The sequence below is a fragment of the Vicugna pacos genome, chromosome 29, assembly GCF_048564905.1.
Source record: "Vicugna pacos chromosome 29, VicPac4, whole genome shotgun sequence".
Classification (NCBI taxonomy): Eukaryota; Metazoa; Chordata; class Mammalia; order Artiodactyla; family Camelidae; genus Vicugna; species Vicugna pacos.
The window spans coordinates 23386850-23412780 of NC_133015.1; the positions used below are offsets into that span (position 1 = coordinate 23386850).

General features: G+C 46.6%; 1 protein-coding gene across 3 annotated transcripts in view; it reads right to left on the reverse strand.

The window, feature by feature from the left end:
- Nucleotides 1-6681: 6681 nt before the first annotated feature.
- The window catches only part of TGS1 (trimethylguanosine synthase 1), a 32897-nt gene continuing 13647 nt past the window's right edge, over nt 6682-25931 (reverse strand). For 2 of the 3 annotated variants that reach the window (XM_072951957.1, XM_072951959.1), the window contains 7 exons: nt 25372-25546; nt 23373-23679; nt 21488-21640; nt 20685-20831; nt 17141-17357; nt 16207-16285; nt 6682-7526 (listed from right to left, as the gene is read on the reverse strand). In XM_072951957.1, coding sequence (XP_072808058.1) covers nt 7404-7526; nt 16207-16285; nt 17141-17357; nt 20685-20831; nt 21488-21640; nt 23373-23679; nt 25372-25546 — 1201 coding nt within the window. In that variant the 3' untranslated portion in view covers nt 6682-7403. Of the gene's footprint in view, nt 7527-9281; nt 10377-16206; nt 16286-17140; nt 17358-20684; nt 20832-21487; nt 21641-23372; nt 23680-25371; nt 25547-25931 lie in introns of those variants that run through there. The other variant, XM_072951958.1, reaches the window with a different exon arrangement.

Here is a 25931-nt window from a genome sequence, read left to right on the forward strand (position 1 = left end):
CAACACACTGTGCCTTGTCTGGACCACGCGAAGGGCAGCCCCTGAGTGGCTCCTGTAGGCTCTGAATTCCAAGCAGCAGCTTGAGGTTTCTTACCTGTGTCTCCCGTCTGTTACCTTTTATTTCATTCCCTCTTTCCTCCGTCTCCATCGATTTGCAGGCCCCACTTCTCTGAGCCCCTGTGAGGGCACTGCTTCTGCTGCCCTCCGGGCCACAGCACAGAAACGCTGGAAGGCTGAGCTCGGAGTGGACGGGGGCTGCCAGCCCCCCGGGCAGCCTCCCTGCCTTGCATCTCTCTGTGATTCCCTGTTACCCACAGTTCCGACCCCAGCCCGGGGCTGCTCCTCTTTACATTACGCCAAGTGTACCGATGAAAGGCTCAGAGAGGTGAACCCCAGGACTGACTTAGGGCACAGGACACAGCGGCCTGGCATCTACAGCAAAGTGATGGGCGACCAAAGCAGGAACCACTTAGAGCCTAACTGCAGCCACCGTGTGAAAGGAACAGGGTTCTGACGGTGCTGATCTGACCTCTGCTTCCAGTGGGTGAGCTCACGGCCCCGGGACCACCCCCTCAGCTCCCTGCCAGTCTGCAGGCTTCTCCATCCAGGAGGCAGCCTGTGGCTCGGGAGAACTAGAAATGCCGGCAGGTCCGATGTGAGATGCTCTCCAAAGTGGAAAACATGCTCCTGGTTTCAAAGACTTGGTACCAAAAGAAGATGCAGAATGTATTAACTTTATGTCAATTTCATGATAATATTTTGGATACTTGGGATTAAATAAAATATATGGTTAAGATTAATTTCACCTGCTTCTTTTCTCCTAATTTAACGCAGCTACGAGAACATTAACAATCGTATGTGCGACTGGGGTCACACTTCCATTCGACACTGCTGCTCCAACAATGGCCTTGTCTCCGGCCTTGCAGGAGCCTTCTCCAGGGCACTGGCCTACTTCTCTGTAACTGTCAGGGACAGAAGTGTTCTGACTGGGTCCTCACCTCCCACAGCCTTCCCACTCACTCTCCTCTTCTGTCTGAGACGTAACCAAATGCCAAGGAACCAAATGGACCATCGTGATGGGACCCCTTCAGGTAGGATGGTCTCTGCACACGGGAGGAATGGCTTTGTCCCTTACAGTCATCCCTAGGCTCCATCACGAGAATTATAATATCTCTCACCGTAACCCCACGTCCATCTCAGGTCTTCCCCAAAGGAAACGTAGCATCCCGGATGGCTGTTTATTGCCCAACTGTTAAGAGCCCCATCCAGCTGAGACAGTCCACGGATCAGGCAGTATCTCCACGGAAGAATCGCAGGCCACACGGCGTAGACAGGCTGTGGCTTCCCCAGCACGGAGCTCAGAGAATGCTGACCCCCGGAGCCAGGCAACCGGGCCCCAATCGCATCTGGATGTCTAACGCCCGTTCCTTTGATGCCTGTAAAGGAGGAGAGTCAACTTCACATTCTTTGAGCGCCTAGAAAGATGAATCCCTTTGCTACGACCTGCCCGAGGGATAAGACCTCCCTCCTCTGAGGGGCTATAATCTTGGGAAGTGACGAGAGATGGATAAGGAGACCACGAGCTCTGTCTACGTGGTGCTGCGCATCTGGACCCTGGGGACGTCTACGTGGCCCGCTCCATCTTGGTGTGCCTTCCCCTCCATCTCCCCCGAGTGTTTCCTTAGGACACAGAGCCAGCAGTCAGGTGAGCGACAACAGCAGTTTATCCGGATCGGCCCGGGATAGCAGAGGCCAGGATGGACCAGGAACATGTCCTGAGGCAAAATGGGAACAGACAGCTGTGGACGTCCAGTCCAATCAATGCACCACGTTGAGGGCGCAGGGGCAACGGCAGGACCCAAGGATGAGGCACTAGAGACCAGAAACCGCGTTAGATTACAAGGTACCTGTTGGAACTTAAATCCTTGAGTTGCAGCCACAGGCTTGAGTGGGAAGTGAGCTGCGAGACGCTTCAGATTTCACCCCCTGCTGCTGCAGGCGGCGCTAATGGTGAACAAGTGAACGAGGGGATCGTTTTATCTGAACAGCCTAGCCCTGGATGTTACTGTTTTTAAACTAACTGATGAGATACAGGTTTATCTTAAGGCTGCTTTAACTGATCCCGTGAATCCCCGAAGTTCAGCGGTGGTTGGCACGCTTATCTAATACATGATTGTTAGGGAGAAGAAATAGATTTCTTGTGTTTGCAGACTATTTGCATTTCCGCATGTAAATGAATGTTTAGATGCATTTTTTTCCCTATTTATTTACTAGAAAAATCACTTAAAGAAAATGAATTTGAATGAAGGAGGCATTCTGTCTTAAAACAATGAACAGTTCTCCGGTCCCTGGGAAGGGAGGTCTGTCCTTCCTGGAACCTGAGCTCTCCGCCGCCTCCCAGGGAGAGGCCGTCAGGCCCGGCCGGACTCAGGCCCTTCACCCAAGGCCCGCAGCCGCAGCCGGCCCAGGCGCAGGAGCAGGTGGCTGTAACCGTTACAGCAAAAGCCTTCAGCGTCTGCGTTCACCGTTTCTGGCTGGGAGGGGGCGGCTTTCACCGTGCTTCATCCTGTGCTGCAAAGTGCAACTTCGGGCATTTCACTTAACAGCTGAAAGAAGTCCTTGTTGCCCCCTGTCACCTCAGGATGCAGTCTAGATTCCTAAACATTTGAGATTCATTTCTAAGGTACCAAAACCCTCAACATGAAAAAAAAAAGTTGTTTTTTTTTTCCAGAAATCTAGGTCTGTACTATTTAATGGGAACCATCAGCAACCAGACACGTGATTAGTAAATACATACTTGAAGTGCCACTGGTACAAACTGAGATGTACTGTAAACTTAAAAAACACACCAGATGTTGAAAACTTGGAGAAAAAGTGAACTATCTCATTAATAATTTTTTATACCATTTACATGTGCCAATAATTTTTCAATAGTTAAATATACTATTAAAACTAATTTCACCTGTTTGCTTCTACCTTTGAACATGGCTGCTGGAAAATGTACAATATGCTCGTGGCTCCTGTTATATTTCTATGGGACCGTGCAGAGCTGGCTGACTCCCACGGATATTCTTCATTGTTTCCGCCAAACATCTCGCTTAGTCACAGAATTAACCCCCTCTTCTCTTGCAGAAAAGATGGTTTTGTCTTACAGGGTCTCCAGGAACTGAGCGTCCATGGGGAATGTGAGTAAAGGGCTGACACGACCTGCCTCCCCCTCCCGCAGGCTCTGCCTCCTTCACCCCTCAGGTCGGCCCCTCCACTCCATCCTCACTCGCCGCCACGCGCACATCACTGACTGCGGATGAAAGCTTCCTCCCACGGGCCTAGTTCTTGCGTGAGAGATCTTTCTGTGGGGGTTCCTCCGTCTGGACTCTGGGCCACTATGGGGACCACAGGTAGACTTCAGTGGTCTGTGAGCACGCATGGCAAACACAAAACAGAAACAGACTCGCAGACGTAGCAAACAAACCCATGGTTCCCAAAGAGGGAAGAGGGTGGGGAGGGATAAATTAGGAGTTTGGGATTTGCAGATACAAACTACTGTATTTAAAACGGAAAAACAACAAGGCCCTACGGAGCAGCACAGGGAACTACGCTCAGTAGCTTGTAATAACCTGTGATGAAAAAGAATACGTGCGTATAACGGAAGCACTGTCCTGTACACCAGAAACTAACACAACATTGTGAATCAGCTAAACTTCGGTAAAAAACGAAACAAAACAAAAACAAAAACAAGCTTCTGGCAGCATCTGTGCTCTGTCTGCGGCCAAAAGAATGTTTCCACGAAACACACTGGTGGCTGCGGCTTTCCTGACACGCTGTTTACAGGCCTCACTGCGGGCAGCTGCAGTGGCCTTCCCCTCGTGTTAGTAAGAGGCCCCCACTGTGCTCAGGAGCACTGCCTCCCCGGCACAGGGCACGCGGCTTCCTCAGGACTTCGACGTTCGCAGAGGCCTCACCGTACTCGGCATTCTTTTGCCCTCGTGCCGTCTAAATGCTGTTTCCTTTCTTGGAACGTCTGTTCCAGCTCCAAGGGCAGCCTTCCCGCTTGCCCAGCAAGCAGCCCTGTCTCACGTCCCCGCTCCCCGAGGGCCAGGTGGTGCTGTCTCGTCTCTGCCACTCACCACCATCCATTCCACTGCTTCTCAGTTGGGTACCATTTAGGAAGTAAATGGATGAACTTAAAAAAAAAATTAATATACAAATATTAAAAGGCATAATGATTTTTCATTTGTGGTATTATTTGAAATTCTTTTTCAAATCAGTTTGAAGTTTTAAAAAATTAGCTGAGTGGAAGGAAAAAAAAAACTAACAATACATATTGACACAGACTCGGGGAAACCAGGATGGGAGCAGACAGTGCCCACGGTTTGGCTTAAGTCTCACCTCTGGCTGGTCAGACCGTGACCCTGATGGCGAGGGTCTGGGGAGCATTTCACATCGCCCTGTAGGTCCTTCTGCTATTTCCTCCAGAATTGCCTGGGTCCACTTACGTGTAGTATGAGATAAGACATTCACATTTGGGAAGATGAGTACACTGTATATGGAAATTACTTTTGTGCTAGTTTTTCAACCTTTGTATGACAGAAATTATTAAAACGTGAAAAGTTAAGGAATGAAAATAAATACTATGAGATAATGTACTAACTTTCCATCAGTAAACCAAAACCCGAGTGGGTGGGTATTTTTCAGGGAATTATAAATTAAAAATAAACCTTATCAAGAATTAAAAAGACCTGAATAAAAAGGTTAATGTTACTTAAGACACAGAAAAAAAATAAAATAATTTCCAGAGCATTCCACCAGAAGTCTAACTATAATACCAAAACCAAGCAAGGTGCACAAAAAACAAAGAAAACAAGACAAAACAAACTCTTCCAGGGAAGTCCAGTAGTGAACTAAACTAACACGTCACACGATAGAGCAGGATTTAATGACAAAATGCAGATGTAGCTGGATGATTTGAAATTTTAAAAGTAATTTAGTACTTTATCAGGTTATATAAAAACAAAAAAAAAACAAGAAATGCACACTTAAAAAAAAATAAAAATAAAAAATAAAAACAAAAAACCCTAGGAAAGAAAAGCGGTATCTTTAATTTTAATGCAGGCTTCGATAACATTCAAACAAATGCTTCGAACCGTTCACCGCAAAATAAAAAAGCAAGGAGTAAGTGACATTATCACGACAGTCCTGGTGTCCTCACAAATGCGCCAGGAAAAGAAAAAGAATTAAGAGGCATATACATTGGCAAAGAAAACAACTCTCGTGGATGTCATGACTGCTTATTTAGAAAGTCAGAGGGAAGTAACCGAAAAGCTGTTGGAACTATCAAAATGAGTTTTGTGAGGTGACTGGACATAAGGAAGAGATGAAAAGCACTGTTACAAATAACACTCCTGTTAGAATATGCAGCAAGAAAGAGCCTATTCCACATCAAAAAGTGGGAAGCATCAAGCGATGAACTCGGTAAAAACCATGCAAGATTTACACAATGAAAATGATGCAGCCTTACTGAAAGAAAAGATCAGAATGTGGAGGGACGTAGCCAGTCTTTCGATTGAAGGTTCAATGCTGCGAAGACACCACTCTTCCTAAACTGAACACCAAAAATCCCAAAGGATTTTAAAAATAGAACTTGATAAATTCAAGTTCATCTAAAACAGTAAAAATGCTCAGGAAAACCCAAGAAAAATCTAAGACACTAACGAGAGGGGAAATCACAACTATCCACACACGTACCAAAGATGACCGCAGTCAACCGCACACAGCACAGCAAGGGACACGTGGCCAAGGGGACGTACACGCACGCGCGCACACAGGTTAGATTTCAAATTAATGGAGAAACGTTAGTTCATTTAATAGAAAATGATGTAGCAGTTAGCTGTTCATTTAGTGACAACATTTGATTGTTCAGATTGGTGACACTAAGAAGTGAAAACATGCACCTTTTTTGAAGGTGTCGGGAAAACTGGCCCCTTTCGTGCATAGCTGGAGAGAACGCACATTTTTGGAGGACAATGTGACATGATACACTGCTTAAAAAACAAGCATGAACTTTGACCTAAAAATTTCACTTCTAGGGACCTACGCTACTTAAAAATACACACTGTAGCACCATCTGCAATTGCAAAAGTTGAGAACAACCCAAGTACTTGTAGTTGGGGATGGCTACGGAAACTCTCACAGGTCTGCATTATGTGACTGTTAAAAATGACAGCGAAGATGTGTACGTGTTGCTATGGAGAAATTTTAAGGTATTAAATTAAAAATAATCAAATGCCACAATAATATAATCCCATCCCATCCCACTGCGTGCGCACAGGGAGGTGCCGAAGACCTAGAACACTGACAGATTTTGATGCTGCAATTAATAAAAAATTTGTTTTTAATGATCAGCTCACCTGCTACTGCAGGGCCATCAGGCAACGGTGTGAAGTTCCAAGACACTGAAGTGAGCGCTGCTTCTCCTGTCTCCACAAAGCTGGTTCTTATGCACTTTCCCCCAGTATTTATTGTAAATTCCCCCAATTTATTTCAACCCCTCAGCTCTACTCCAGCCCAAACCAGGTTTTGTTTAATGTTTACAAGCTCACATTATTAAAAAGATAAAGATCCCAGATTCCCAATGGCCAGAGTCCTGTCTTTTTACCTATTTGTAAAAATGATTCAATACACTTTTGGATGAATAATCAAGCAACACATGCCCTTCTTCTTTAATAGAAAAAGACTATAAACTTCTGTTATAAAAAATACATTTCACATCTTTTCTAATAGACATTTAAAAAACACTAACTTTATAAAATAATTGGATGTTTAAAAGCAAAAGACTCAAAGATGAGACACTGTGAGAAAAGAACGGTAAATAAACGCATTTATATGCTGAGTGGAAGAGGTCTGTCACTTCTGTAAACCCAGGAGCAGCAAAGCCCGGAGCCAGTGGAAACCGCAGAGCGCCCCACACAGCCCGAGGGCCACCAGCGGGGGCTGGTTAAGTCACCTGGGCACGTCCAGAAGACGGGAGTCAGAACCACCACGAGACACCCCGAGGCGGGCCTGTGTGTATTCACTGACACGGAGACTCTTCAGTTTACACCAGTAAAAACACTTAATTTAAAAAAATACAGATAGGCCTACACACATGTGCACGCACACACGCACAGGAGAGCACACAGCTGCCCCCAGACGCGTACTGTCCTATGTACAACATACAGGTAACGTTCTCCAAGGATCTCAAAGAACTTCATTAACATTCATTAGTGTCCCATAAGTGTCCAGTTCACGTGGTGACATAAGCCTATGGGTGCAAAATACCAGTGAACACAGACGAGAAATTCGGAACGTGTCACGTGAGGAATGTCCTGATTCCTTCATGACCTTCTGTCCTTGGGCCACCTCGGTTAGGATTCAGAGGCTGATCTTCGGATCAGGTCCCCGAAGTAGGCAGTGATTGTTTTCAATTTATTGTTAAGAAAGTTTTGTTCTATTTCCACTTGCCCTCCAGGCCCAGCCAAGGATGCCACCTAAAAATGGAACAGACGAAAATCACACATACGTAAGCATGATTTCAAAATAAACCTTTTCACATGCTTGCTCTGGCTTTTTATTTAAGTCTTCCAAATAATGAGGCATCTCCAATGTTCACTGACACTTTCCAGGTGGGTATTGATGCGGTACTTGGTGGCAGACATACACGTTGTTTCAGGCACTTTCGGTGGCGTGGCCAGACCACAGCGCTGTGTCACTGTGCAGGACCTCATCACGCCAGTGCCAGAAGCTGCAGACCTCAGAGGAAGAGAAAATGAACATATCCTTCCCAAATTCCAGGTTTATTTATTAAGACAGAAATTTAAAGAGTAACTCCCTTTCCTGAAAACTTTTCTGCTGTTCACCTTATCTTTTGCATTTTACCCTGATCTTCATTCAACAGTATTCACTGAGTCCTGCTACGTGATCCCAGGACAACATCAGAGCGCGAGGCAGACACGGGCCGACCCTCACGGGGCTCCCAGTCTCTCCCACCCACACCGCCTCCTTCTCTGCATGGTCCCTTGCGCTGTTCTCCCGGCTTGAACCACCTCCTCTACCTGCTGCTCTTTGTGTGTGTATTTTTAAGTCCCTCCCTACCCGCTTTCTGTTGTGGTAAATACATCGCTCTTTCTGAGGTCTGCTAGTACATGGTGACTAACCCCTTTACCTGGAAGCTAAAAGCACCATCCCCTCTCCACTGCCAGAGTTACCCTCAAAGGATGCTTCAAACCAGCAATGCTTTCACCTAAGTTCCTACAGAGATAAAATTTTTAGTCCAGCATTTTCTCATCCAACCTCTTAGGCATACGACGAGCAAGTATACTACCCTCCCAGCATGATGACCTCACCCGGGACCAGTCTGAAGGGGCAGCAGTGAGGCTTAAGGGACGGGGGACGCCGTGGAAGCCCTGGGGTCCGAGGACGGGAGACACCGAGTGTGGGAGAAGGGTGCCGGGTGTGAGGCACCGGCTCCAACAGGAGGGACACGCGCATCTGTAACTCTGTGATTTAGCCAGCAGAACTGCAGCAGTGTGTCTGCAAAGTGAGCTGCTGTCGGTCTAGTTTGGTGTGGAGGTGAGAGATCTAATCTCAGTGGTGTTACACATGCCGCACCAGCATCGAGCAGAAGGTTAAGATTCACTGTGCATCAGCAATGAGTGTGTATTTTAAAGCATTTCAACTTCCTCTTAGAGAAACTTAACAGGTACAGAAACAGGGAAGCAGCAAAGGTCATTCTACGGTACACTCCTAAAAGAAAAAAAAGGCAGTCCCACCAAGGCAGTAACCATGTCAGCACTAACCCCGCCCATGAAGAGACAGAAGAGCGATGGCCGTGTTTTTACCAATGGAAACAGGTGACAACAGAAGTCAGACACGGTCTCTGCTACAATGATCAGAAGCGCGCACACACACTGCTACCTGCTAATAAGAAATACAGCACCTGAAGTGAAACCAGGAATGAAAAGCAGCGAGGTAGTCTCGGAGCAGCAATTCTCAGAAATTAAGTGTTTTATTTTCTATTTTTGTCATCTTCATGTCAGTCTGATTTTTCATAAGGAAGGGCCAATGAAGAATTTTGTCTTTAACCAATAAAAGGCATTTTGACTAGCATATTTAAAATATAATCATTTCATAGTACTTTTTAGATGAGTTAAGATACAACTCAAGTGCAGTATTTCCCCTGTTCCTTTAAACAGTGACTCGTTTAAAGAAAGTGAGATGGACAAGCAGAAGTTTTCCCTGGGCGGGGGGGTGGGGGGCTGAGAGAGGGGAGGAGGGAGAGGACGGGAGAAGAGGCTGGGCTGAGAGAACCAAAGTCAAGCTGAAACGAGAGCCAAGCATCTCCGAGGGCGGGCCCCGCAGAGAGCGCAGAGGCAAACTCGAACACCAGCTCTGCCAACAGTCTGCTGCACCAGCTCAGAGGGCCAGGCCTTGGCCGTCTCATCTAGAAGCAGGACCACCAGCTGCCTCCCCCTGCAGGGGCATCCTGAGGGCCAGAAGTACAAGCACACTAAGCAAACCCAGACGGCCGGGCCCTTCTTCCTCTCTCTCCTTTGTAGGGGCCGCCTGGGCTCGGACGCTGTGCACAGGAGGAGGAATGAAGACGTCTTACACGGGAGGCTTGAGGTCTATTAAAAAGGTAGTAAATCCTTTTACTCAATAACTACTGAATAAACAGCTTATAGGTTTTCTAGGCAGTGGAGGTCGGGAAAAGAAAAAGCTGCTTTCATGAATTTTACATTCTAGCTGGGAAAGTCAGATGATGGGTAATTAAAACAAGTACTGAAAATGCTATCAAGGTTTAGAAAGAAATTTAAAAGAAACTTAATGTGTTACTTTCAAGGGTTCTAATTAAAAATAACTCCTAACCTTAGCCTTCTTGTACTTTTTAGTATTTTCACAACTACATATATTTTAAAGGTTAGAGTTCTGGAGTTGAAAAGACTAAAAATTATGTAGTTCAAGCCAATAAATACTTCTTCACTTCAAGCAAACTAATGCCATCAATTTCCAGCTGTCTTTATGTTTCACTAGCAGGTTTAATTGACCAAAGGTTGTCTGGTCCCTTTAGCACACTGAGAGAGAGGGAGGAAAGGGGAGGGAGATGAGGAGGCGGCGGAGGACGGAGGCAGACACAGGCCAGCAGTCCTGGGCTACAGGCTCCCGTTTTTGGCGTGGTGCCTAAATATACCAGATCCAGCAAGAGAAACCCCGATTTGTTTGGACTGGCACTGGAACTAAGGACTGACCTTCCGTTAACCAGATTTCACAGCAGGCAGTCAGACTGTTCCTTGGGGACGAGGAAAAGAGAAACGGGTAAAGACCACAACGCAGGCGATAACCTGAGTGACATAAAAGGGGAGACGTAGAAGATTCGGGAGTGAAACAGTCAACATTGCATTTTTTTCAAAAAGCAAGCTGATTGAAAGTGAAAATACATGGTAACCGAGCGAATGAGAGAAAATAACCTCTAAACTGGGTCCCTCATGGGAAAATGTATCATACATACTTTATTATGAGAGAGACGCAGAAAAATCAGAACACTGGCCAGAGGTGACTCTGTCCTTTTGGGCAGTGATCGCCTTGTCGGGCTGACTGAGCCACGTGAGGCCGAATGGCGGGAGCACCACTCAGCTTCCCTGGTTCGCTCACCAACAAGCTGGCCGTGACCTGAAGGGCTCGCTCCAGAGTGGCTGGTGGCCCAGTGAAACACGCTGCAGACTCTGTGTGCATCACGACAAGAAAGCAGCGCCTGCGCTGCCTGTAAATGCCGGGCACCTGCACTTTCAGGACGAACGTCCTGAGTGCCCGAGCGTCCTGCCAGCCCGGGCGTTCTCAGGCTCAGAGTGTCCGCTCCCACGCGGACCGGCGGCGGCCCGTCCGCAGCCCTCCTCCTGCTCCGTCCTGCTCCCGGTGCCCGCACCTGGCTCTGAGGGTCCTGCACCTGCTGGGAGGCCTTGCCACACGCACCACGGGGAGAAGGCTCTCGCCACGTGAGAGTGCTGCCGGCAGACCGGATTCCTACCACGGGAATTCCACTCAGAACAGCCGGACACAACTTTTCAAGCCTAATATTTAGAAGCCGGTGAGTCCCCGATTTGCCTTTTCAGCGAAGAAGCAGACTACTACAGAAGCTGAGAGCTAGCATCTGCAGAGAAATTAGCGGTGAATTTTCACTGTATTCAGCCCAAACCAAACACTAAAAATGCTCGTGAACCAAATTTCATTCTATTTAAAATGTTTTTCCAAATAACAATACTACCTAGTAGTTTCCACATTTATAGTTTCAAGCAGTCAAACGCATGCTTTCTTTTATGCGGTGAGTTTCAGAAATGCTACTTACAAAGAATCCGCCCTCCCTCCCTCAGGAGATAAGCTGCTGGGAGAGTGACGCCCGCTGCACTCAGGGCCTCCCCTTTCCTGGACCCCCGAACGGGGCCTCAGGAACTCCGTCGACCAGCGAGACCTCAATCAAATCTAAGGTCAAATCTCACATGGCTGTCCACGCTGAGAGGTACTGGGTTACTCTGTAAGTTTTCTCCCGCTTCATCAGGAAGCAGAACAGGGGGGTCTGGCCTGCTGCCACGAAGGCCGCCGGGAGGCGTGGAGGGTGGGGCAGGCCTGCCGGACAAGCACCAGGAAGCCCACGACGCCTGGCCTCCTGCCAAGCCCCCGCATCACGGCTCTAGGGGTGACGCCCAGTGTGCCCTGCTCTCCGTGCAGGGACGAGCAAGTTATAAGGAAAGGTAATCTAAATTAACTTGACTTGAAAAGTACGAAGGCTCCCGGTTTTCTGAGTTCTTACGCTTTAACAGTTAGGACATCAAGCAAGGATACGGAGGCCCCGTCTCCTCGCTCCCGGGTCTACCTCGGAGACAGGAACCCTGTGAGGCGTCCCGCGGCACGGGCCTCACACCAAGGCGGTGTCAGGCGAGCGCCGCTGTGTGGAGGTTCTTCGGGGAGACTGACCATTCCACTCTGCTCACAGACCTCAACCCATTTTGCACACATTTCCTACTTAAAAGAGCAGTTTCTCATGTATGGGAAGCATGGAAGACCCACGGCTAGAACTGGCTGCAGATCTCTGGCTGTCAAAGGAAAGAAAAGAAGGGGAGCACAGCAAGATGCAGGCAGCGAGCAGATACCATGCAATTAGCCCGGGCTCCCTGAACTGAATCCACAGTGATTTCAGTGGGCGAGATACACCTTCCCTCCAAAGAGCCCATCACAAAACAGCTTCTACGTTATTCAGTTCTTGAGTTTGGACAACAATGGACACATGTCTTGGAAGAAACCCCAAAGAGAAAAAGGAAATAAGGGATTGAGGAAACAGGGGACCTGGGAAAATATTTTACTGGATACAGAAAACAATTAGACTCATTTTCCATATGGAAAGATTATGAGACAACTTGTGTTTGTTTTGAGTCCACAGTCAGTTTAACCGCTCTAAATATAAATGTCATCCAGAGCACAGATCTCCCTGGATGGGAAATTAACTGCTCTCTACAGGCATTTCCATGAGAAAATGCAGGCCGAGTTTTAAACAGCAGACTCATAAACCCTCGGCCCCAAACCCACTGAGTTCAGGTTGCTGTGACCTTCTAAATGTTCCTTAGTAAAAACGTTGACTTCTCTGTAACTCTGCCCTTTCTCAATTTTGTAGTACTGTCTCTTCTCTCACTCAGAAAATCCTACATATGGATAGATTTTCTTTATTTTAAAAAGAAAAGTTGATTTCCCACTATAATTCGATCCAAATTCAGTACCAATATAACATGCCTGAAACCTCAAGTCCCCTTTCGGACTTTTAATGTTCTCTAGTGTCCTTACTCCCTCTAGAGGCGGGAGGTGTGACTGAACCACGAACTGTAACTGTGGCAGGGGTTTGAAGCAAACCAAAACACACAAGAGAAAAAGTTAACTTTCTCCTTGGGCAAGTCACCACATGCAAAGATGGGCACCATCACTCGTTACTACGGAAACGCAAGTCAAAACCGCGGTGAGACACCATTTCAGACCCACTAGGGTGGCTATTCCAAACAGCAAACAAAACCACACGTTAGTGAGAATGTGGAGAAATCAGAACCCTTGTGCACTGAGGGTGCAGATGTAAAATGAGTCAGCTGCTGTGGAGAAAAGCATGCTGATTCCTCAAAAAGCTGAAAACAGAATTAGCACACGACAGCCATTCCACTTCTGAAAGCGTAACAGAGTGAAGTGAAAGCAGGGCCTGACTGGGTCCATGTGTTCCCGTGTCCCCAGCAGCCAGAAGGTGGGCACTGCCCGAAACGCCCGTGCACGGAGGAACGGAGGAACAGAACGTGGTGAATTCAGACAAGCACCCGGGCAGTTAGTGTGCAACAGGTACAACGTTTCAGGCTCAGAAGATAAAAGAGCTCTGAGCTGGACGGTGCTGGTGGCTGCACAACACCGTGACTGTGGTCCCTGCCCCTGGGCTGTATGCCTGAAAATGACTTATGGTAAATTTTATCATGCGTATTTTACCACAATTATAAGAATCCACTCAGGTGATTTAATCTGCAGCCAGATCTGGGACTCAGCGTTCCAAAGACCAAGCAGATGAACCAAAGATGGAAAAGTGTAACAAATTAACGTAAGAATATGTCCAGTACAAGTGAGCATATCTGGTTTTTGAGGAGAAAGAGAAAAATCTATAATCTGGGATATGTGTTTATAAATTAAACTCTGTCATTTTACAAATATCAAAGCTGTCTACTCTCTCCTCTTGAGAAAACATGCCATCTTTACATACTGGTCCTCTTCAAAATCTTAGTAACGTTTATATTCTTTCCACAGTAACTCAGATCTTCTAAGTAACAGACACGAGACTTTATTGAGGGTTTATGGGCTGGAGGTACTGTGATAAATGCTTTACCCACTTACTTCACTACATTCATTCTTCAAAACCACCACTAGTAAGTGGCAGGGCTGAGACTAAACTCAGGGCTGTCTGACTCTTTGTATCTTTTTTTTTAGCCCATTCCCTGAACATCGATGTTCTGGCCACCTTCTCCTTAACTCCTACCATCAACTCTGCTTAGCTGTACCGCCAGGGTCCCTGCTGGGCACGTCATCTCCGCCCTCCTCCAGGGAAGCCTGCAGTGTTGTCACCACTGACCAGGCGTGACCGCTGACTCCTGTGAGATGGCCCTGCAGACGCAACAGAGGGAGCACTGACCAGAGACGCGGGCAGGGAGACCTGGGTGGTTTCAGTGTGCGTGCGTGTGCAGGTGAGGGGTGGAGGACAGTGCCTCTGGCCAGGGGCAGGAGGCAGGTGCCTGTGAGACGACAAACCAGGAGGAAGGAAACAAAAAGCCTGCAGCTCCGCTCCAGTCCGCCCGTCCCCACTGCCCTCGCCCTGGATCAAGGGCGCCCCCGCCGCACGTGCAGGAGGGGTGAGGGCCAGACGTGAGAGACTGAGGGAAGCAGGCGTGGACCAGGCCCTGCCGCTGCCTTCTCAGCCCTGCTCACCAAGCCCCTGGCAGGTGCCTCACGCTCTGTGGTTCAGGAGCACAGCCTTTAAAGGCCACTTTGAGGGCTGTGGTGTGGAGCTCAGTGGGACAGTGCTTGCCTATCACGCACGAGGTCCTGGGTTCAATCCCCAGTTCTTCCATTGAAAAATAAATAAATAAACCTAATTACCCCCGCAAAACAAAAAGCAAGCAAGCAAACAAACAAAAATGCTGCCTTTGCTCAGTCCCTCCCCAAAGAGGGCACTATGTCTTAAGCCAGTGTTTCATGTCTTGCAGTGCTTGTGTTAACAACCCCAGGGCTTACCCACTGCCACCCCTGCAGGTCATCACTGGGGCCAACACAGGCTTTAACAGTGGCTCTCAACCCGGGCCACACATGAGAATGACCCAGGGAACTTAGACAAAAATGGGTTCCATCAATTTCTGGGGTGGAGCTGGGGTGGGGCTTGGATAGTCAATTTTCACAAGTGTCCCAGTGACCCTAAAGAGGGCAGCCAAGGCTGACACTCACTGGATTGTGGCCTGTCCTTTCTCCTCCTGCATCACTTGGGAATAAACAGCCCATACCCAGTGACACACGACATCGGAAGACCACAAGTACTTCATGCAAGAAAAACAAACGGATTATAAATTATATCAAATGCAAAAAGGATAAAACAGATTAAGGGTTTAAATTTCATATAATAATAAAAATGTTCTAGTGCAAGAAGAAAACAGAAAAATCCAAGAATATGAAGCATAAAGAATGTAGTAGTTGAACTGAAAAAACACAAAAGACGGGGCAGACAGACTGTAACACAGAAGGAGCAAACGCCGGATAGCAGTGATCTCCCAGGAGGAAAAGGGGGCCCAGCCCCAGAAAGCGCAGCCGTGCGGGAGCCTGACAGCCGCACGATCGACGTCCCGAAAGAGGGAAACGGTGCTGAGGGGAACACAGTTGAACAAATAATGGAGATAATTTCTTCAGGATAAAATACAGTCAAAAAGTCCAACAACAGGGCCAGCTCTCAAACAGGAGAGACAGGAGACCCGAACCCAGCAACGCTGGAGCAACGTTTAGACCCGAGAGACTACGGATTTTCAACAGGACACTTAGCACGAGGCTGGTGTGTAATATGTACTGGTAGAAAACATCAACAGGTCTCTGGGAGGCACTCATCACACCTGATCCAACTTGGGGGGAAAACATGCTTAAAATCAATGTTTACGGTAAGAACAGGACAAGGACGTCCTAATGTTAGCCGAGTGCCCTGACCCCAAGGCTGCAGTTAGAAGTGTTCCCGGCCAAGCTCAGGTTTCACCGGTCTGTGTACTTCTACTTCAGTGGTCATTTCCAGGGATACCCAAGACCCCTCCTCCCAAGGGAGACTTCAGTAGAGACAGGACTTGGCCAGGCTGGGCACATACCCCTGACACACAACACCTCATCCTTTCGGGACACGCGGTGAGAAGCCCGGAGTGTTCGTCCAGGTCTGTGTGTGCCAGGAGCCGGGGAGATGAGGAGGCCGACCCAGGCATGGACTTAACTGCCAAGCGCTGCGAGCTTTCCAGGAAGAGAGAAGAAGCCAGGGGCTGCTCATCAACACGTTCTCAGCTAGAGAAGCACCCTGTGTCTTTTCTACCCATTCTTTGCAACAGTTATGCCGGGGCTCACACCATGTCTTCAGTAACGGCTTACCTGGTCGACATCAGCGTTTCTTGGAAGAAAATATACAATATTATTAGTGATCTTCTGGGAAAGTCTGAAAATTTCAAAGGTGGACAACAGTTAAGGGGAAGTAACAAAAACAGCAGTTAATTTTTGATCAGAGGTAAGCTCTTTACTAATTATATCATAACCCAAATGTATTCTGATATGTAGCAATAAGGCAGACATTTAAATCCCCTAATGGGACCTAAGAGAGAACTAAGCAGCTTACTGTCCCTGATGGGTCGGGGATTCGAGGTTCAATCTACTGATTCAAGGTTCCTAGTAGAAGGAAGCCAAGAGGGAAGTAACGTGCTCTTTCTTTCTGCCACAGAAAGGACAGAAAAGGACAAAACCACCTCTTCCCAGTAAAGAGCAGAGACAAGTAACTCCACCCACTGTATTTTTCTAAATTTTAATTAGTAATTTAAAACACAATTCCTGTTAGAGTCAAACACATGATTCCTTTGGGGAGTAAAGATAAAGAAAGGGACAAATAATAAATGAGATAAGAGTTTGCTTCAGTATCTTGGAAAAGTAACAGGGGAAATCTGAAGACACACAGAGTTACAAGTCAGTGTGAGTCGAAGAAAAGTCAGGGGATAGCCGTGGACTCTAGGGACAAGTCTTGAGGAAACTCCCAATTTTGAGACAATAATTCCAAACAATTAATGTTTTTTAGTTCTTGTTTTGTGATGTAAAATTGGAGAATAAGCAATGGAAATATAACCTCACATTTCCACAGCTTTTGGGGATCAATCACCAGTTAGTTTTGAGGCAAAACAAACTGGAATCTATCAAGTGCTATTAGCTAATCTCTCTCCTCTTCACCAATTTGTTTCTCTCTTTCAAACACACACCACACACACCCCCACCCCCTCCACAACCACTGTCTGAGTAACCTCCTAGGATGAGCAAAGGATATCCATCAGGGGACATCATTGTCCTGATGTCAAAGATCTCTGCAGTGGCGTAGTCCGGTCCCCCCCAGGGCGGGCTGAGGAACACGACGTCGGCCTTTAAACCAGGAGCCAGCTGTAGGAAATCTCCACAGATGAACTCAATCTTGTCCGCCGTCCCATAAACTTCTGCATTGTTGCGAGCAAGGTCAATCTTGACAGGATCAATGTCAATGGCGATCACTAAAAACAGGAACAAGAAAGATGAGTTAGGTGATACTGGTCATTTGTTATACAGAATAGCTCATCTCATGAGCAGTCTGTATTTTCTGTACAAGATCCCCTTTTAAAAAAGACTTTTTCAAGGGAGATTTGGCCACAGATACAAGAGAAAGAGAATTTAACAAAAATGTTCATCTAAATTAGGAGAGTCCCTTGTGTTGTACCAGGAGAGTGGGACTGAAGAGCCTGGCTTTCAGAGCTGCCTCACTCTGCTCAGGGCGAGCAGTGGTGGGGGCCTCCCGGCGTCTGCTGAGCACCCCATATGGGCTCAGGCCAGGCTCTGCAAGGTGCACAGCTGGGCTCTGCACACTTGGGAAGGTGATGGCTGCACGAGAAGCCTACAGATGCTCAGGTTTCAGATAAGACCCATTTCCTCAAAACAAGGCAACTTTCAAAGGAAGACAAATCTGACAACTTCTAAAGAAAGACAAAATAATAAAACACGTTTGATGAACCTATGTTGCCGACTTATGAAGAGACGTGAAGACATGTGCTGGGGCTGTTTAAGGAGACACTTTAGGTGGAAGAGCAGGCGTTCTGTTCCCACTGCACGGGCTTTCATTTAATTTACTGCAATTTCATAATCAGCAACGCAAACATAAGTGAATTTTGGCTCACTCACGTCTTGCGGTAAATGACTCAAATGCAGCTGTATGGGCATCAGTATGTTACTCATGGTATTTTATATCTGGAAGGGCTAAGTGGCATCCTGATACATACACCATGGTTGTCAAGGAGACAGCCGTTTTCCAGAAAATGTGGGTTTCAGAATTTGTTAACACTTTTGAGAAATAATGTACTAAATAAATCACTTGAGCAATGAATACACGCACCAATTATTACGTTGCAAAATCATGCATTTGCAATGCTATTTTTCTGTTCTAAATAAAGTAACATTCATACTTACGAGAAAAGAGAGAAACGTCCTTTTTAGCTGCTTAATCTGCAACAGTTATTGTACAGAGACGGATGCAAAGATATACTGACAACAGCAAAAATTCGATGGAAAAAGATGACTTTCAACATGAAGTAAATTCAGTGAACCCTCATGCTTTCACCTGCACTTCCCTGGGAGGCCGCCTGTTTTCAGGCCTAACAGAACACAAGCAACGCAGACCTACCACATAAATGAAATCCTGACAAATGTTGGAGGAGACCATATATTGGACTGCACTGTCCCATAATGGTAGCCACTAGCCACACGGGGCTATTACCTTTAAACTGATTAAAATGAAATAATACTAAGAATTTAGATTCTCAGTCACACGGTCTTATTTGAAATGCTCGATAGTCACAGGTGGCCAGTGGCTGCCACACGGGACGGCACAGACACGGAGCATGTCTATCACCACACACACACACACACACAGTTATACATACATATACAACACATACACAGTTATACACACACACACACATAGTTATACATAATACACACAGTTATACAGACATACATATACACACATACATACAGTTATATAGACATACATACATACACACACACATACAGTTATACAGACATACATATACAGTTAAAGAGTGACTAAGTGCCCATGTGTGTGTATAAACACAAACACACAATGACACTTTGTTTCGAACTCCCTACCATAATGCCGGCAGCTCGCCCACACTAGGGGCGACACATACCACCACCACGAGAGCACCTGTGAGTCACTACTGCGGGTGTGGGGAGAAGGTCATGGGACACGACTGCATGAACACACTCGAGGACCTGAGCCCCAGTTCACAGGCTGCAAGGACAGAAGCCAGAGTGTGCCTCCTTTTCTTCCCGGACGGAGGCTGGCGATCTCTGAGTGTGAGAGACGGGCTGTGAGGACAGGGCAGACGCAGTCTCCTTTAGCTTGAGATCCACGTTAGACATTTTCCTTTACCAAATATGTACTAAGCTACGGAGGGCTGTGGCAACAGACCTATGCTCAGAGAAATACAAATCTACAATATGGACAGTTTCTGTAATGTTTTGAAAAATTTCCAGATCTATTTGCTAGTTTATCAGAGGGCAGATGTATTAATGTTCATTATATAATACAACGCTGACTGAAGACAAATTTTCCAAATGGTGAGGAAAAATCATTTTCATGCAATAAACATGGATTTGAGCTCACAAGGAGTGGCTTATCTGGCAAAGACACAGAAGAGCTTTAAGAGTAAGTAGTGAATTCAGGGAAGAGAAGAGAATAATTCCTATTCTAGTAAATACGGAAGTGGCTTTCATCCAGGCTGTTAGGAGGCCGTACAGTTAGCAGGTGTCACGCTCCGGGGGACAGGCGTGATCAGATATGGGCCGTGGGTCAGCAGCGCTGGTCTCAAGGTCGATGTTCAGTTGCTCTTCATCACGTTCTAGCCCCTGCATCATGCTTTCCAGAATCATATGCTTTCCTAGTTAACATTAGGAACTTCATATAAATTAATGAGACTCAACTGAAATTTACTGAAATGGAAGCCATACATATACTGGTGGGACAAAAGAGCTGCTTCAGAATATGACTTCTTAACAGTTGATGTCTCTAAAATATCACATTAAACTTCAATTTAAAAAGAATTTAGAAAGAGGAGCAATATTAGATTCAGAAAAAGTAAGCCCTGGCTTCATGACTTGCTGTGTCAATCGGGGCAGACTGTCCGATGTTGTGAAGCCTTCTCTCCCCCGGGAAACAGCACACATCCTGCCTACTGGACACAGGCCCCAGCGGACGCACAGTAACAGAGGCTTTCTTTCCTTTGATTCCCAAGTCACACAACCAAGGGGACAACCCAGTATTTCCGAGTCTCAGTGTCTCAGAATGTTACCCCTGAAGGGTGTCACAGAGGGTCTCTCAATTCAACGTCTCCTTTCAATTAAGCTTGAAGGCTGCCCCCAGTCATACAGGTGGAGAGTGGCAAAGCTGGGAACCCCTGTCCACTCGTCTTTCCTTCTAAAGAACAATCTCCCATTTAATATTTTTAGTTTTACATAATGTTATAATCTTGGCTCCACGAGTTGTGTCTGTGATCTCGGGCAAGTTACTTCATTTTTTATTTCTTGATTTATTTGTGAAACAGACAGTAATAGATACTCATCACAAGACTGGAGACTAAACACATGAACACAGAGGCACTTACACCAGTATACAAAGTGTATGCTAAATGTATGCTAGCTATTATTATTATATATTTGGGATTAAATGATTAATTATTAAATCTCAGCAGAGACAGGCTGAAGCAAAATGAAGCACTGACTGAATAAACTGAGAATGAAGTACTTTTCTTCCATTGGCGATCACTCACCCCTCTTTCCTGTCAAGGCAAACTGAATGGTATTTCCTCCAACGCCACAAAATGCGTCGACGACGACGCCACCACACGTGAAGGCCTGGCTGACTCTGCCCGCGATGTGTTCGGCGATCTTCTCGGGTGTGACTGAGAACCAGCCCTCTGCGAAGGGAGAATGCTTGTTATGACGCTCAGTGTCAGGAAGCCAAGCCAAACACACGTGTTAACTATATGTTATATACTTAAAAAAAAACGTAGTTTCTCTTTTCAAAAACTCATCAGCCATCTAGTTTGAAAGAAAAGGTCTACAGATCCCGTTATAAGAAGGAGTGGCATCATTTCCACTCCCAGTTTCCGCAGAAGCAACCGCCTCGCCCCGTCCCTGACTCTTTCCCAGTACACCTCTCACAACTGAATGCGATTCCAGCTTTTTCGTTTGAAGCACTGACTTCCGACGACCTATTATGGAAAATGGAAAGTCAGCTCTCCTGACTGACCACTCCCCCAGCTTCACGGAGGTTCCCCATGGGAATACTGAATTGTAGGTTGTGACGTCATAACAATGTGCAATTTGCAATTTTATTATTGTTGCATAAAAACATCCTTGTTCTTAGAAAATACACACTGAAGTAGTCAGGGGCAGGGGCACTCGGATCAGAAAACACACACACACGGAAGGACAGGGCAGGTGTGGCAAAGTGTCAGAAAGGAGCTGGATCTGAGCAAAGCGGGTATGAAAACTTCTCACTATTCTTGCAACTTTTCTCTAAGTCTGGAGTTATTTAAAGGTGAAGTTAGAAACCACACGTGCACTCTACCGCGGTCTAACTTGACGCCGTCGTCGAAGCGGGAGAAGAGCCGGTATCTCTGGGCCCAGTACTTCGCCAGCTCAGGCACAGCAGCGATGTCGGGAGGCAGACCAACTGCCTTTCTGTTCTTGCTTCTCTTCTTCTTCCTCTTCTTATTTTCAGCTACAATAAAAGAACAGAAATAATACAGATGCTCACTACAAGAGGAGGAACTCACAGGTGACTTTATCTGCAAGTGTAGGCATATCAGGTAATTCCCACCTGGGGCCCGCGCCGGGCCCGGGGCCGAGGCGTGTGGGACCAGCGCGGACTCCGACGACAGCCTCCGTCGTGCTACCTGCCGGCTGCCCTGAGCCTGGGAAAGCGACCTTGGCTCCTAAGCTCCATTTCTCATTCCCCTGAAGAAGTGAGTGAGTGGGTGGTGTTTCACCTCCTCACCTCACAGGACCCTCGGGACACACGCAGAGGTACGATTATGGTGTGAAAGTTGTCACTTCTCTTAGATAAGACACTGCTATAGTGGGTGAGTTACGGACGCCCCCTGCTCTTCTTGAACAGAAGCTCCCAAGGACTGACTGAGCTCTAACTAACTCTCAGCTACACCAGTGCTCGGAGCCCAGCCGTGACCCAGAAGTCGTACGGCCTCTAGGAACCTGAAACGGGTCACTAGCTTCATTCAACAGAAAAGGCTCTCAATCATTCAGACTAACTTCTTAGACAAATGATTTTCATTAGTTTAGTTACCTGGTTTCAGTTCGGCGCGGATTAGACACAGCAACTCAGAAAGACAAGAGTGCTGTCATACCCAAGTACGAGGACAAGAACTGGCACCGACAAGTGGCTCTACCACACTGAAACGGTCCTCAAACACTGCTCTGTGTCTTAACAGGGTCATCTGACCACTGCAAGCAGCCAAAGGCATCATCAGTAGCAAAGTGCAGTGAGTTTCTCAAGAGGTGGGACACTAACACTGTAAAGTGCACAACTCCTTATTGTACGGGACTGGACGCTGGTAACTACACAAGACGCCAGCATTCCCCAGGCCATTCTAACCAACATCTTCCAAGTTCCTGGGATGGTGGTATCACCCCGGCTGAGAACACCAGCATCCTGACAAGTGGTGATCAGGGAAGTGGGGGCGGGTGGGAGGATGGGATTTAGGAATCAGACAACTTGATACTGAGTTCCCGCCACGCCACTTACTGGCTGTGTAATCTTGGGAAAATTTCCACCTTATAAAAGTCATAATATTCCAAAAATATATAACTGGAATTACATATAAATGAAATAAAAATAATAGTTGTTTTTAAAATTATAAAAGAACATTTGCTATTATTATTTTAAAAATTAAAGAACATTAGCTGTAAAATAAATTCGAATACTACAAAAGGGCATAAAGTGAAAATGCTGCTGTTCCTCATTCTCACAGCCAACTACTGTAAATACTTTTTTACATCAATGTACCGTCCAAAAAGCAAAAATCGCTACCAACAACAATCACCACAAAAACCAACAAGAACAAAAAAGATTATCCAAAAGAAAGCCAAGGCAATACTAAATCTCAACAGGAGCACGAGGCACCGGCCACCCCGAGCCCAGGGAACAGAGTGTGGTGCAGAGGCCGGTCCTCACGGCACACACAGGAGCTCAGACAGTTTCCCCACATGCTTTACGGTTTTATTTTATCGTGCTCGTTCAGCCAAGAGTGCAGTGTGTTCTGGGTGCCAATCAGCCATTAGCACATTTACGCTAAATACGCCTTCTTTCAACTCAAGAATAAATACGCGTGAGTTCTTAGGGAGAGATGATTCTTAAGTGACCCCGCGGGAAAAGCACGTCGGAAACAGCGCATCTCAGCCCGCCAGTGTTAGCGAGCGAAGCACCGCGCTCCTACCTTCAGCTTCCGCCTGACGGGGGCCTGGTGCAGCCCGAGCCACGCCGTCCTCCGCATCTGTGGTGGCTGCTGCCGCGCCGTACCCGGCATTTTCTTCTGCTTGCAGCTCCGCCGCTGGAGACCCGGCACGGCCCTCCCCAGGTTCCGGGATGCTCGCCTCCCGCGGGGCGTCACCTTTCTTCGCATTCGTCTCTCGCTCCTCTGACCCACTGCTGGTGCACGTGTCCTGCACGTTGTCACCAGAAACTGACTCCTGTGATGCTTCTGCATCCACTGGTTCATTAACCCATTTTAGGAATTTTTCTACCTGAAATTTTAACACGTAACAAGCATGAATTAATTCCAGATCACACTGACTAGTCCCACTTGCTTTACCATTTGCGACTTGACAAGCTGTGTCACAACTACCAGCCGTGACGAGCAGACGGTGTCACACCAGCTTGTGAGTAAGGTGAGTAAGTTGCTCCACCCTAAGTGCACTTGGCTATCTGGACGCACCACGACCTTATTAAAGATCTCTTTAAAAGGAAAAGCAAATCCGACTGAACGCAAGGTGATGACCTTCCTGTTATCAATCAACATGAAAAGGAGAAAGCTGAACCGTCCCAGTGACTTTCCACAAAGGCGTCTAACAACAGTATAACCGTACTGTGCGTCACCACTACAGACGGACCTGTTGTCGAGCCATCAATTTTAGTTTTTCAAATTACAGAGCTTTCTGCCCTGGCCCAGGCTACAGTCTATGTTAAATGGCACTCAGCATCAAAGATGAACTCCACAAAGACGTGGCGCCGAGCTGTCTCTAAGGATAAAAGCAGTGCTATCTTGAAAGGAATGCACTCTGCCTTCTAATGAAGCAGGAGAGCCAGTAAGACCCTCTTTGAAATGTGAACAAGGCTCAAGGTCAGATGATACACACTTCCCTGCAATCTTCTGTAACAAGGATATTCTTCATAACAGACCTCCATGGCCTTTCCAAGAGTTAGGAAAGGAGGACCAGAGTGACAGACAGAGATGCACACGGACAACAGACCAGCACCTCCCTCTGAGGGAACTGGCCTGTCCATCAACCGGGCACCTGAGGACACAAGAGCTGCTCGCACTGCTTCCTCAGAGGCCGTGTCTCTGCTCTTCATCTACTGAGGAATGAGTGGCACCACCACATCCAACCACCCAGCACGCTACAAAAAGTTCTGCAGGGCTGACTGGACTGCTACTGGGAAATGTGTTCCAGACACAGCCAGGGCCACTAAAATATTAAAATACCATCAGCAACCATCCAATCTGAAATATAATATAAGCAAAGCTATAAATTGATAGCATGTTTAGATGGGCGGTGAAGGCAGGGAAGGATCGTGGACTTCAAGGGTAAAACAGAGTCATCCTGGGATCAGAGATTCTGCACCAAAGAGCTCCTGGAAATATGAGAGACACAAAATTCTGCTCCCTGGATGGTGCTTTTTTCCTGTAATGGAGAAGGATCACTCACCAAGCCAAGCAAAAGCAGCTCTGATTACTTTTGTCTTCCAGGTACTTAGACGGCAGGTTCAGCCAAGTCAAGGAGAGGGGCTGAGTATTTCACCTAACAGTGGAATCCCTAAGTCAGCCTTGAGCTTCCTGCCATTGGGGTGAACCTGTCAGTGCAAAGCCTGACACATCATCCCTCGACGACCTCAAGATCAAGGCTCACAACAAACGCTCTATCAGGGATCGCGCTTCCGGGGCCCCGCGTAGCCTGAAACCGCACAGAAGCCGCTACGTGTTCCAGACATCGCTTCTCTGCAGCTTTCAAAACGTCCCCCTTTCATGTTATTCTCAACTTACTCTTTTTTCAAATTTATTTCACACAATATATGCCTTTAGGAAGCAAATGGAAAAGAATTTTAGGTACCCTTATATCTGATAGAAACAGGGCTCCCATTTGCAAACAATAATTTTAGGGAGTCAAGGTCACAAAGTGACACCCTATCTCTAAATATAAAACAAAATCTATACATACCTTACTCAAAGTTTTGCTTTTCTTGAAAAGCGTTTTTTCTGGCTCTTCAGTAAAGAAGATGTGTTTGTTTTTCATATTGATTCGTCGTCTCATGTCCAAGAACTTTGACTTATACTTCACATTCTTCTGTAGGTACCTGACCCGCCGGTGGCTGAAATCTGAAATTCCATCGTATCTGTGACCAAACCAAAAGAAGTGAACTCAAACCTCAGGGTCGATGAGTTTGTTTCCTTATGAAAAAAGAGAAAAAAACTAACAATTTCACTATTTTTCTCTTAGCAGCAACTGTTCTAATTTCATTCTGTTAAATCACAGAAATTATGAAATAAAGTTAAAAATGTAGAGGACTTTAAAGGTCTAGCTTGTATGTTAATTTTCAAGTAAATGTCAAACACCAAAGATGGGAAGGTCAACATATCTTACATGTAACAGAAAGCAGAAGTTACACTGTAAAACGTAAGGAAGAAATAGCAGAAAATCGCAACCCCAGTGCCTGCTGGGTAAATGTGATCTTTTCTCGTCAGGTGATGCCTGTGCTCTTTAACACGTACCTGGGTACG